Source organism: Tachypleus tridentatus, chromosome 12 (genome assembly GCF_004210375.1).
Source record: "Tachypleus tridentatus isolate NWPU-2018 chromosome 12, ASM421037v1, whole genome shotgun sequence".
NCBI lineage: Eukaryota > Metazoa > Arthropoda > Merostomata > Xiphosura > Limulidae > Tachypleus > Tachypleus tridentatus.
The window spans coordinates 10,538,655-10,552,576 of NC_134836.1; the positions used below are offsets into that span (position 1 = coordinate 10,538,655).

The window sequence follows — 13,922 nt, forward strand, 5'->3', positions numbered from 1 at the left end:
ACATTATGCCAGAATGTTTGAAGTACGTTACTTTATAATTAAAGAAACCATGAAGTGAAGTAGGTTTGTTATTAAAAAAAACATACCTTTATATTTTATATCTTAAAGAAGTGTATTAAGAGTCACTTCACAGTTTCTACTAGAAAGTAAGAACCAAAAAACATGAGAATGATATAATAAAAACCAATAAATTACTGTTGCACATATAACCTGTACAAAAAAACCTCTCATATTTCAAGTATCTAGAAACATTTAAGATTTGAAAAATACATTTAATTTCTACTATATATTACATGAGAAATATATAGAGCCCAAATTTTAACTCTTTAAACAATATGACTACTGCTGAAATAATCGGTAATGAGAATATCTTGACTGACACTGATTTTGTAGAGTACATACAAAATAGCTTGCACTAAAATAACAAATTCATTTATTATTATACCTTTTAAATGATTCACAAAAAAGAATTTTTAAAGGGAAGTAACCATTTTGTATGCAATTTGTAAAGAATGGAGCCTCTTTTATATAAATTTTTGTAGCTTAATATTTTAAGGGTATACTAAGGCTTTATAAGATTCATAAAAACTCATTATTTTTCATTTCTAGCTGATTTCCACCTTAGTTTACACAATAAACTTTTAACTTATTTTATATATTTACTCAGAATTAAACAGAAGAAGATGTATATAAAGCTTTAAGTAATCAAAAACAGATGTACAAAACATTTTTTTACACTTCTGGATTATATCCTCTTTTGCAAAACGTTTTACAACTTATGGTGATGGTACTTCACATGTTGTTGTAGACTTCTCTTCCAAGAAAAAACTTTTGAACAAAAATAACAGGAGAAAAACACTCGCATATTTGAATGAGTGTTGCTGTGACGCTTTAAGTCATGTCTTCTGGTGAAACTTTTATTACATGTCTCACAAGTTAAGCTGGCAATTGTATGTTCAATTGAAGTCTGAGGGAGCATCCTTTTATCTAGAGAAAAATAAGAACTAATAAATAATTACAGACAAATCTGTTGATTCCTTCTGCACATCCTGTTTCTCAAACAAAATTATACCTTCAACTTGCTCGGAGATTAACTGATTAACTCATTCTTATAATAACAAGCAGGATAATTCAAGAAAAATAATAATAATGTGCAGTGTTAAAATAAATAAAATAATATTAGAAAAACACTATTTCAATTCTTACTTCAATGAAACTAATGCAAGCTACAGTTCACCAAATTAATTCAGTTTACACCAAAACAGTTGTTGTTCAAGCAATTTGATGATTTATCATTTCAACCATTACCTCATCTATCACATCCCAGCCAGCCCAGTACTAGGCCAAAGGCTTTGTTGATAATGTATGTGGCAGATACAATGCAGTTGACATATTTATATGCACTCTTTACTACCACTTTAAATAGTAACATTTCAGATTCATTCTAACTATCTATACAATATTTTTCTTTCAAAATACAGTGTAAAATTTACTCTAGAAAGTAACACTATCATAATATTTCAAATAAGATTTCTAAAAATCCATACTAGGACAGTGAAAACCTACAAAAAATTCATATTTTGATGTTTCATCCTAATCACTGCATCATCTCAACAGTTTAAAAACATAAAAATCAAGATATTTCTCTTTTCTAGCTACCACCTGAAACTATTTTAATAAAATTAATTTACACATAATTCTTACTTTTACTTGCACTTTTCAGTTGTATAACTTAGTTGTTGCTACATATTCCTTTTAACTATTTAACTAGGTTGTTGTTAGAGATATTAACAACAAAGATATTAACTGTTTAACTTGGTTGTAGTCAGATGTTCCTTTTAACTGTTTAATTTCGCTGTTGTTAGATATTCCTTTTGATGTTACACGAAAGAATTCATTAAGTAATACTATAAGTTTCAAAGTATTTTCCTAATATCTTATTCATGTTCTTTTTTAAATTACGTTATTTCTCGATGATGAGAAACCCACTTGAAATAATGTATCTCAGAACAGCTGGTAGGAGTGTTAACCTGAAGATGATCTAGGAAGGACAAAATGTTGTTCTCACCTTATCAATAAAAGTTGTTTAACTGCTAACTGATGGAAAATTTGGTCTAATGTCACAATAATATTTAAATTTAATTTTCCTATGTTGTTCTATCTTACAAAGATAAGAATGCAATGGTATAAACTGTAACTCAGTAAAAATATTTCTTCTGAATCTCAGAGGTACATATTCTGTTATTAACTTGTATAAAAAGGAAAATATAAATATATATCAATGGCAAAAACTTCTGTCTTAAATTATGTTGTAATAATTTTTGATGTAGAAAGTGTTTTGGAATGCCTGGTATCAGAAAAGAAGAAACACAATCAGAGGTAGTTTTGACCAGTCAATTCCATTTGGCTGAAACACAACCAAACTAGTCTTAGCTCTCAATGGAACTATCTGGAATGTAGAAATATATTGTCATAGAAATTGTAACAATGTGATGACCCATATTAGAAAAGGAAATTTGGAAGAATTGAAAAAAATAAACTTGTGCTTTAAATAATAAAGGTAATAACAATAAAACAGAGAAAAAAAAGATAAACATGTGAATAAAAAATTCAAAATGTACAATGAAAAGGTTCTGACAAAAATCTGTTATTAATGAAGAAAAATGATAATAAATCTTCTTCAGAATTTCAAAACAAATAGGTAGTATGAATAACACAAATGCATCAAGTCTGAAGCTAATAAACTTTTTTACCCTTAAAGGAATTAAAAGTTTAGAATCAAAAAGAACCAAAGTTGGTATAACAATGACACAGATCTAACCCTCTTTCAAAAACAGAAAATAGCTGAAATAACGCATATAGGTTTACAGTATCATAAGGAAATGATGATTTAGTGTTAATACTAGTGAACATGACTCAATGAGTTGAAAAACATATTTTAAGCATGTATCTGTCAAGAGCACTGATAACAAAGTTGGTATAACAATGACACAGATCTAACCCTCTTTCAAAAAAAGAAACAGAAAATAGCTGAAATAACGCATACAGGTTTACAGTATCATAAGGAAATGATGATTTAGTGTTAATACTAGTGAACATGACTCAATGAGTTGAAAAACATATTTTAAGCATGTATCTGTCAAGAGCACTGATAACAGGTGTAAGAATATAATAACAATTTTAAACACTTATTCCTGTTGTAATTACAGTTTTAAATTTTCTAAAAACTATCAGTATAAAACAATATAAAAATGTTTTAAACAGTGACAATGTTACATGTTATAAATTTGTTTTAGACTTTCAGGCAAAGCAACATGAAGGTTGTCTGTGCTAGCCATCCATAAGTTGGCAGCGTAAGACTAGACAGAAGGCTGTTAGTCACCACCATCAACTCTTGGGCTACTCTTTTACCAATGAATAGTGGGATTGACTGTAACATTATAATAACCCCACAGCTAAAAGAGCAAACATATTTGGTGTGACAGAGATTCAAACCCATGGCCCAGAGATTGCAAGCCAAGCTTTCTAACCACCTCACCAGTTTAATTTTTAGAAAGTGTCTTATCACTTTCTTAAAGTTTGAACTATTTCAGAGCTCTACATCATAACACGTCACATAAGTTATACACAACTTTAAGAAATTTTAACAGAAATGGAATACCATCATCTGTTATCTTCATTTCAATATTAGAATGATGTTAATCAAGTTTGCAATATACAACAAATGCTGGATTATTATATTTTCTGTTCTAATTACTTACATAAACTGTTTAATGTGAAATTCAAAACAAGGAACAGAAATTGATCAATACTGCATATTACAATAAAAACTTGTGCTAATTAATGTCTTTGCAAAAATTGAAACCAATTAACCCTTTTCCTAAAACTTTAGTTAAATGTTCTGCTTCTTGCATAACAGATTCTGTCTTTTGCAACATGTTATGAATTGCAGACCCATTACTAAGTTTCAGGCAGCATAACAAGTAGTAAATCCAATACTGTTCAATAAAGTTTATTCATATAAAGAAAACTTCAGGTTATATCATAATTTACTAATAGTTTAGTAATTTCATAACTACTGCCACAGAATATAAGCAAGGAATCATGCTGTATTACAAATACATAATTTTTTAAAATCATAGGACTATTAACCTTACTTTCAGTCATTAGGACAGTAAATGTTAACATGTTTGTAAACTGAAAATTTCTCATAGATACTAACCTCCCAAAAACCTTTCTTGATTAGTACTGCCCTTTACTGACACAAACTGTTTGCTAACCATTAACTTTGTAACTTCCACTTCTTTTTGCATATCTACATGCAAATGATAACTCAGCAACCTTCCATCAATAGGAGTGTGACACTACCTATATCATAACTAGTGTCTTTTCTAATAATGTACCTGTTCTTCAGTGTGAGATTATTCATGACCAAGCAAACCAACACACCAGAAGTGGGGTGGACAGATGGGAAATGTGAGAGGAGCTAAGTATTTATCAGAAATACTTTTTCAGTTTAGGAAAATGTTAACTTCCAATACAATATCTTACCTTCTCTCACTAAAAGGTGTGGTAGTAAATTAAACAAAACACAACAGTGGGAGACTTCATCACTTTTGAGCTAAGTATATTCTGTGTCCTTCACGACTGTGTTGCCAAATGTTCAGTAGGAAATGTACCCACAAGTGTTGAGTGACTAGGGTGCAAAAGACTGTAAATGGGAGTTTGAACTCAATCAAAACCTAGTGGCATCTGGAATTGTTCATCAGGTCCACAATAAGAAAAAGGCCTTTTACATTTCACATAAAAAACAATTACTAGGAGGGAAGATGAGCTTCCATTCCAAGAACCCATCTCCACATGTGCATATCTAAAACACAACCAACACCTGATTCACCATACACCAATATCCTGCATATGGTAGAAAATAAGACGAGCTAAGGAGACATTCATCTCCAGTCCGATATCTGGTGGCATTGTGACTGTATCGGCCAGTCAGCAGTAACAAAGGGAGCCCAGTATTACTCATGCTAAAATCCGTATGGCTCATCCAACCTTCAATTAGTACAACTGGGAACTGAAATCTAGTAGATGGTAGGAAGAACTACAATTTGGGGTTACAACTCCCATTCAAAATGTGGTACCAGCCAAACAAATGTGAACACTTATGTATATGGATCATCTCCAACCAACAACTAATCCACCAGGAACTGAAATTTGACAATGGCAGGAAGGAAAAATGTCTAACTGGAGGGGTCAAACTACAACAGAAATGTATAGAAATGACTGTGTGCTACAACCAGCACCTGGCAGAATCTGGAATTGTAGATAAAGTCTGTGGAAGGAAGGGCCTCAATTTTATAGTTATCTATAGACCTTGATTGAAAAAACTATGGAGAGTTAAGTACAACTTCATGATGAGCTTGGGGATGATGAGAAAGCAATTCAGAGATAATAACTCAATCAATGGGAACAAGTTTCCTGTCCTTTTGGGAACAACAAACAGATGACAATAAAACCCTAGACAAGAAGTGCTTTGTTCAATAGCACCCTTCAGAATAAAACCTTGAGCCTTGATGATAAGGCAATGGGGGAGATAAAAAGAAGTGGAAGGGCAAACCTTTGGAAACAACATTCAAAACACGTAGATTAATTGTAAATGACCTCCAAATATAAAAAAAATATATACTAGTATGGCCCCACAAACAACAAAACAACTACACAGCACAGATGGATGAGAAGTCAGGACTGGCAGAGGGTTAGAAGGTGGAGACAGGAATAGATGAGTGGGAATAATGAGAAGACAGTGAGGAAAGGGAGTTATGTAGATGGGCAGATTCAATCCTGGACTTTAAATAGTTAGAAAGAACCCTAAACACCTCTTCAGAGAAAAGTGAAGCCATGTACAAGTCATGCAAAGAAGAAGGAGGCACAAAAAACCCTGGATAAATGAGAATTCCAACTTTAAAAGATTCCAACAACATACCAACCACATCTGTAAAGCCAGGGCCAAAGAGGAAAGGAATACCATGGCAGCAAACATTGTTTTTTGAGAATCATCAAAAAACCCTCAGGAGACTGATGAATAACTTCTGTTGAAAGATGAATGGACAATGAGACAAAGACTGAATTTGCCTACAAAGAAACCAAAGGATGAGGATCCAAACCTCACAAAAGAATAAGAGATTCCAAATGCTGGGAGTCTATATATTGGTAGTTGGTATGATAACAAAATAAAAGCACAATCATCAAAAGTAAGAGGTGGATAAAGCATACTGACTCCTGATTGCAACTGTTTCCATGACGCTTAGCATGAACCCCAATATCCAATGAAGGAGGAAAAAAAACAGATACTAAGTCAAAGATTTGTCCCAAAGATGACAGGAGTAAAATCATAGGAAACCCAAGATAAGGACAAAATCAAACCAACCTGATTAATTGAATCAACAAGGGGGGAAGAAGAGGCCTGAGTAAGTCTCCTGATATGATGTGACTGAGAAACATATACAAGAAGGGGAAAAAGGCTGTCCAAAGGTAAGATACCAGAAATTTGAATTTTTCGTCACAAATTAAACTGTGTGTGTAATATATATTAATTTTGTCAACCCAGTCATTAACTGATGCATCCCTAGCATTAAAATAATGGCACAATTCAGATTGCAAACTGTACCAAATGATGATACATTAACTGTTTAAACATCAAAATACAGCTCAAACAATTATGGTACCAATTAATAGCATCTTAAATTAACTGTTTAAATTACATTGTTTAAATATCAAAATATAGTTCAAACAACAACTACAATTGTAACTAATAAAACAGCTTGAATTAAGTGCAAGTTCAAAATTACAATTCTAAATTTGGAGTTCAAATTACAGATATAATACTGAACCCCAATATTATATTCACACATTGTACTTCAAACTATAAAAGTGTTGTTAATTCTTAGTAACTTCAATCTATGGTTCAAATTACATGGACAGTATTAATTTCTAACTAGGATGGTTTTTGGAATTTCGCACAAAGCTACTCGAGGGCTATCTGTGCTAGCCGTCCCTAATTTTGCAGTGTAAGACTAGAGGGAAGGCAGCTAGTCATCACCACCCACCGCCAACTCTTGGGCTACTCTTATACTAACGAATAGTGGGATTGACCGTAACATTATAACGCCCCCACGGCTGGGAGGGCGAGCATGTTTTGGCACATCTCGGCGCGAACCCGCGACCCTCAGATTATGAAGCGCACGCCTTAACGGGCTAGGCCATGCCTTAATTTCTAACACAAATGACTCAAATTTAAATAAGTATTAATGATTCATTATTCCCTACTAACACTTTAAATACCATAAAACCCAAAATTATTTCATAATTTATTTCTTAAATGTTTCAAATGCAAAATCAGTCAGATACAAGTCTTAATCTCACTTACATGAAACTTTGTATTTATATACATTTTTTTATTTAAACTCAAGTTTCTTAGAACTCAGTGTAAAAGTAGATGTCAACCTACTAGTTTAGTACAGTGGTCCTCAACCTTTTTTGCCACATATCCCCAGTCAGATGCTTGAGCAGGCTGCTTATCCCTAATGTATACAATTTGTTTAAAAACAACTTAAAAGAATGCTCTATTAAAATAAAAAATAAAGAAATAATTTTCAAATGGAAAGTCCATAAAATGTATAGTTTCTTAGGTGTCTTGTGGCTCTGTTAAGAAAGTTGTCATTTGAAATTGGAAGCAAGTCAATAATATATGAATGTTAAAAGCTGAACAGTAGAATACATTGGTAACACTCCAAAACTTCCCTCCAGTTTCAATATTTGCAGAATATTTTATTTTTAATGTTTTCGAAATGTTCTTTGGTACCATCAAATAGAATACCACAGGTAGGAACCACTTACTTAATAGATCAACTAATTGGAACCTACAGTTTGTAGATGACATGAATGGGAAATAAAAGAAACTATAAGTGCACAACATTTTAACAAGCTTATGTCATCACCAGATAAAAGTAGTTTACTAGAAACACAAATACACACAAAGTATGGAGCAAAGAGGTCCACATGACCAAAGACAGCTTAATACCTTAGTGAAAGTATTATGATAACCTAAGCTGTTGGCTTAAAGTAGGATTGTTTTGTTCAATTATTTTGCATTTGTTGATGCTTGGTTCTTGTTTAAAATTACAGTTTTGTATGGATATACTGCATTGTTGTTTTTTTAATTACAATGGTGGTAAATATGGCAGATTTTTTTTATTATGTTCAGTGAATCAGATTTCCAATTTTCTTCCAGTTTCTACAATGTACAGTTCTAGACAATTATTGCACATTATTTTGTAACTGACTTTGGTATTGTTTTATCCTTTGCAGTTTTTATTTTGTAATGATTTCAGTACAGAGCCAGGGTTTTTGAATGAATTTAAAGTCAATGGGTATTTTATACTTATTGGCAAGTCTTCTTCAAGTATTAGTTTGCTTTTTTATAGTGATTTCAGGGATAACTGACTGTTGCGTAACGTTGTGTTGTTGTTTGGCACATTAGTGTTCACAAGTTGAATTTTTGTTCTGGTACTTGTGTGAAAATGTTTCAACAATAACTGCCAGGAAAGTGTTGGAACTAAATGGAGGTTTGCTTTACAATTTGATTTCTTTATCTACTCAGTCAGTTGGAAAAAGTCATGAAGTTTTGTTTATAAGGTTTTATGATATACTGATTTTTGTTTGGATACATGGGTAGAATTCCAGAAGATGAAGGGTCTGTGTTTGACTTCTTAGTGAATTTTGATTTTAAACTGTGTGTTGGATCTAATAATATAAAGGTTAAGAAAATATAATTGTCATTTTTATGTTCAATGCTAAATTTAATGTTCAGGTTAATGGAATTTGTGTGTTCAAAAAAGTGTTTGTGTCTGATAGAAGTGAAACTAACAAAAGTTATCACTGACATCTTTATCAGTGTAGGTGAGGATAAAGTTCAGACTGTATGGTTTGTGTTTCAATCGCAGTCATAAGTATACTGGTGAGAACAAGCAAAATAGGGTTGTCTGCACTTAAACTGAGGAAAGTTTTTGGTTTAGGAAACAAAGTTGACCTTTGTTTTAGTGAATTCTAAGTGGGGGGAAAAATATATGTATATATACTGGAAATGGGGGTCATTACAGTAGAGGTCAAATTCAATATTACATGCTTCCTTAAGAGTAAAGTGGAAAATGACTAAAGCAACCCATTAGGGCTTTAGGATTTAGTTGGTTTAACATGTTTTTGAAATTAAAGCCATTTTTAAGTAAAGAATATGCAGACATTACTTGAGATGCAAGATTATTCCAAAGCAAGTCATATGTAGATAGTATAGGCCATACAGGGCAGTTCTATTCATGTTGTTTGGGAATATACCAGAGTTGTGGTGTATGGGAGTCAGTTTTATGTAAGCAAAAATAAAGATCTTCAGTAATTATCTATCTTCATTTGTGATAAGATTCTGTTTAATTCTCTTCCACATGTGTTTTTTTGGGTTGTTTGAAATGGATTTAAATTTCTTCTTACCTGCAAAAAAGTAATTTATTCTGTCACTGTATTGTGTCATGATTACAGAGGTGTTCCCTTTAGAATTTTAATTTTTATGACTCTTTTCAGATTATCGATGCATTTTACCTTGTTACTTATGAAATTAACTTTTTTTTTTTTTTACGAGGATGGTTGATTACATTAATGATCTTGTTTGAGAATACTTTAAAAAGTTAAAATACAGTTTTGAGGAACTTCATGAAAACATTTTATTATAATTTTTTATCATAAAAGAATGGTAGCTGAGGGTCTGTACTTTCTTTAGTTGGATGCTGTTTAAGGAGACCTTTTGTTCTCTTATGTAATGAATCACTAATCTTCTAGGCTGATATCTAACTCTAAACAGGGAACCATCTTATGGCTGAAAGCAAATTTGAGGCCTATGTTCAGAAGTTGCAGTTTAGTGGTTGATCAGTTGATAACAAGATTAGATTGTTGTTGTATCATCTTTCCTCTTGTAGTTTTCTCAGTTGTTCAAGTTTTTTGCTACATGTAAGTTTCTTCTCTTGATTTAACACCAAGTTACATTAGCCAATGGTCCATTGTATGCTGTCCTATTCATCTGGTTCAAAATAGCCAGCAAGCTGTTGGTCTAGATCTTGTATGCATTTTAGTAAGTAGTTCAGTTCTTGATATTTGGAATTTAGGGTATGTTTTACATGGTTTTTATTGCATATTTTGGATAATACCTGTAAACTGGTTCACGTTTTTGAATATCTTGACTTCTATAATATAAAGTTTGAAATTAACTGTTCAGAGTGGCATTGTCTATCCATGTAAATTAACTATTCAGAGTGGTATTGTCTATGTAAATTAACCATTCAGAGTGTCATTGTCTATCTATATAAATTATCTATACCTAATGATGACACAAGCATGTCGAAACACTGTATATTTCTAACAAAGATTTTTTCACCACCCATCTCCAACCTTTATTTTCTAAAATGTGGGTTCCTTGTCACCAAATCTGAATTCAACTGGTTACACAATTCTGGGCCCTCTAAGTCATATACCAAGTTATTTTAAATTGTTTACCTCTCATGGAAAGCAAACTTTTCATACAATGATTATCTAAATGATGCCACCACATTTTAAGATACAGCATGCAAATCAAACTTAAAGGATTTTAACTTTAAAACATACAAAATAAGCAATGTTAAACATCAGTAAAACAGCTCTAAAGTTTTTTTATTTTTGTTATTTATTAAAATAAACAAGTTAAGAAGAAACAAATCAAAAAGCTTTACAGTAAAATTGTCTTTCTTCAAAACAAAATGTTTTCTTAAAATCAAAATGACATTTCTAGTCCACTGACAAATAAATATACTTTATTTTTGAGATTAATGAATTTCTACTCCTTAGAAAAGTATCCACATTCTAAAAATATCAGTATATATATTTGAAAGAGGGCCCTATGAACTAGATAACTTACCTATGCAGTATCAATGATGAAAATTATCATTTGCTAAACATAAACCTTAATAAAACTGTAAATACAGTAAAATATCAGTATACATATTTGAAAGAGGTCCCTAGGAACTGGATAACTTACCTATGCAGTATCAATGATGAAAATTACCATCACTAATCCTTGCTTAAGAAAACTGTAAATACAGTTACAAATGTAACATCTGTATCTTTCCTTAAAGTTAATCAAGTTATGCCAAATGGATATCTACAAGTATTATCTGGAAAAACAATCAAACAAAGAAATTTAAGATTATATGGTATAATAAAACTGATTCCCCTGATATCCCAAAATCTGTTTAACTGATATCAGCTTCCTAGACCCATTTAAGTTCTGGTTTCATGCTACTGACTGTACAAGTAAAAACACCAGTAAAGCAATTAGTAGTCTCAATTATAACCCACAAAAGTGAGAACATTAAATACAGATGTAAATCTTATAACAATATTCTAATGAACCCAATGAACAATTAGTTTGAGTTAATTATAAGACATCCTGTCTTTACTTGAAATATGTAATTTTCAGAGATGTTTTTTATTTATTGGACAAAACTCACACTGTATATCACTTGTGTAGCAAACATCTCACCATGACATCAAAAAACATCCCTACTTTATGAACCCTTAAACAGCAGCTGTAATCAATTGATACTGCTACCTACAACATTTCTGCTGTTTAAGAGTTAATGGTCTATAATTTAATATGTATTTCATAATTGTAGCTACACAAAAACAAGTTTAAAACTATAAATGACATTAATTCAGAGTTGTTATTCATTAGAAAATTTATCATCATAATACAACATTTTTACGTTAAGAAATAATTTCACTTAAGCCTTTATGGAAGTTCTAAAAATTAACCTATGTTACACTAGGCACTACACATAAACTATAATGCCAGACATTTAGTGTTAAATTCTTGAGAAACAGAAACAGCTAAGACCAAGAAGACCATGATATACCAACTAATTATGTTCCACTGAATTGTAGATCTTTTGCACTAACACAAATTATTGCTTTTTTTTTTCTGTACGTGCATTTAATTTACCCTAAAAACACCAAATAAATAAATAAACTGCATTATGGAGAAGCTTATATCATTCTACATTAACACAGTTTATACTTTTCCATATTTACTACAATTTTCCATTTGTAACTTGGATATCATTATGATATAGATACTAAAACTTCTTTAGAAAGTTATTTATCACACCAATCAAATCTAGACTATCCCTTGTCAATCAGATTTATGTTTTCCTAACTCTGATATAACCATATGTATCTTTTATGTTTTAACACACTAAATTACTGTAACACAGGTAAGTGCATATTTCATCTTCATTTGATAACACAAAATTATTATGAAAAGCAGTAAATGGCTAAAAGACATGATGCAAAAACAATGGGAAAAAGCCAGTTTTATTAATATTCAAGTCACCTGTGAATAGTTGTTTTAAGACAGTAACAACAATAAAGAACATATCAGATAAAAGCAACAAATGTTCTTTGAGAAAAATCTCTCATTAATGTATGTAAATTTCACTTAATTAAATTCAAGCTTTAAGGAACTATTCAGTTGTGGTGTGTGGGTTTTCTTTGTGAAATTTCACTAAATGCCAAATATATGACATCAAAGCAGAATATGAAAACCATTACAATAAGTATTATATCTGTTCAGTTTGTGTTTTAGAAAGAGAGAGATGTAATACGAAGTTATAAAATATTCTTGTGTGTCCACTACTTTTCCTTAACTGGTGATAACACCATGTTTTCAGATATTAAAGTATTACACATTTTATTCATTCACAAAGTGTCTACGTGCTATCACAGAACATAACTTTAAACTAATGTCTCTGTCATAGATAATGTATTGGAAATTTCATGAAAGATCAAAGCTTACATGCAATTTTTGAACATTTGAATATTTCTTAATTTGATGTTTCACAGACTAGACTGAACAAACAAAATGTTTTCATATCTTGTAAATCTATTCAAACATTTATAAATGTAAAATTTTTCACTTAAAATTGAATAATCTGTATATACATACACATACTAAAAGATTAAATGACACTATATACCAATGCACCATAACAACTCTAAAACTTTAATGTTCCTTTAACATTGACTATGATATTGTGCAGATATGGTAAAATTAACCAGTTTAATATGAGTAAAACAACAAGCACATTTAATTACCATTTCTAGAACCTATATAGGTCAATGCTGTGTAAAGGAAAGTTGACAAAAAGTAAAATTTGCACTACACGTACAAAACAATGCAAATACATTATTCTACACTACAAAAAAAATCAGTAGTTCTGTGTCTAACACGAAGAATATGAGGTCTGTTCCATATACAGTCTCTGATAGACATACATAAGACAATTCAAACAGGTTATTATACAAAAGGCTTACTAGTTCTGTGTCTAACCAGGGATATATGGGATCTGTTCCATGTACAGAGTCTGTGATAAACATACATAAAACAATTCAAACAGGTCAAAACAATCACTAATTCTGTGTCTAACCAGGGGAATATGGGGTCTGTTCCATGTACAGTCTGTGGAAACATTCATAAAACAACTGAAATATGTTATTATACAAAAGGATTAGTAGTTCTGTGTTTAACAGGGGGAATATGGGGGTCTGCTCCATGTACGTAGAGTCTGTGACGGTAAACACTTGGTTTAAAATTAAACACTTTGTGACAGATGTTACATTCATATTCTGGTCTTTCTTCATGGATCTTCATATGCTTCTTCTTATAGTCAATGTTTCTGAATGTTTTGTGACAAACTTCACAGGTGTATAACACATCTGACTCTCCAATTACAGGCAACGCATACCAACTTTCAAACTCCATTTTCACTTCTGAAATAATGAATACT

General features: G+C 31.3%; 1 protein-coding gene across 5 annotated transcripts in view; it reads right to left on the minus strand.

Moving 5' to 3' along the window:
• LOC143234312 (uncharacterized) overlaps window positions 1-13,922 on the minus strand; it is a 71,645-nt gene that overhangs the window by 27,340 nt on the left and 30,383 nt on the right. For 3 of the 5 annotated variants that reach the window (XM_076471579.1, XM_076471581.1, XM_076471582.1), the window contains exon 5: window positions 12,432-13,905. In XM_076471579.1, the coding sequence (XP_076327694.1) occupies window positions 13,631-13,905 (275 nt within the window). In that variant the 3' untranslated portion in view covers window positions 12,432-13,630. Of the gene's footprint in view, window positions 1-736; window positions 988-12,431; window positions 13,906-13,922 lie in introns of those variants that run through there. The other 2 variants (XR_013018602.1, XM_076471580.1) reach the window with 1 other exon arrangement.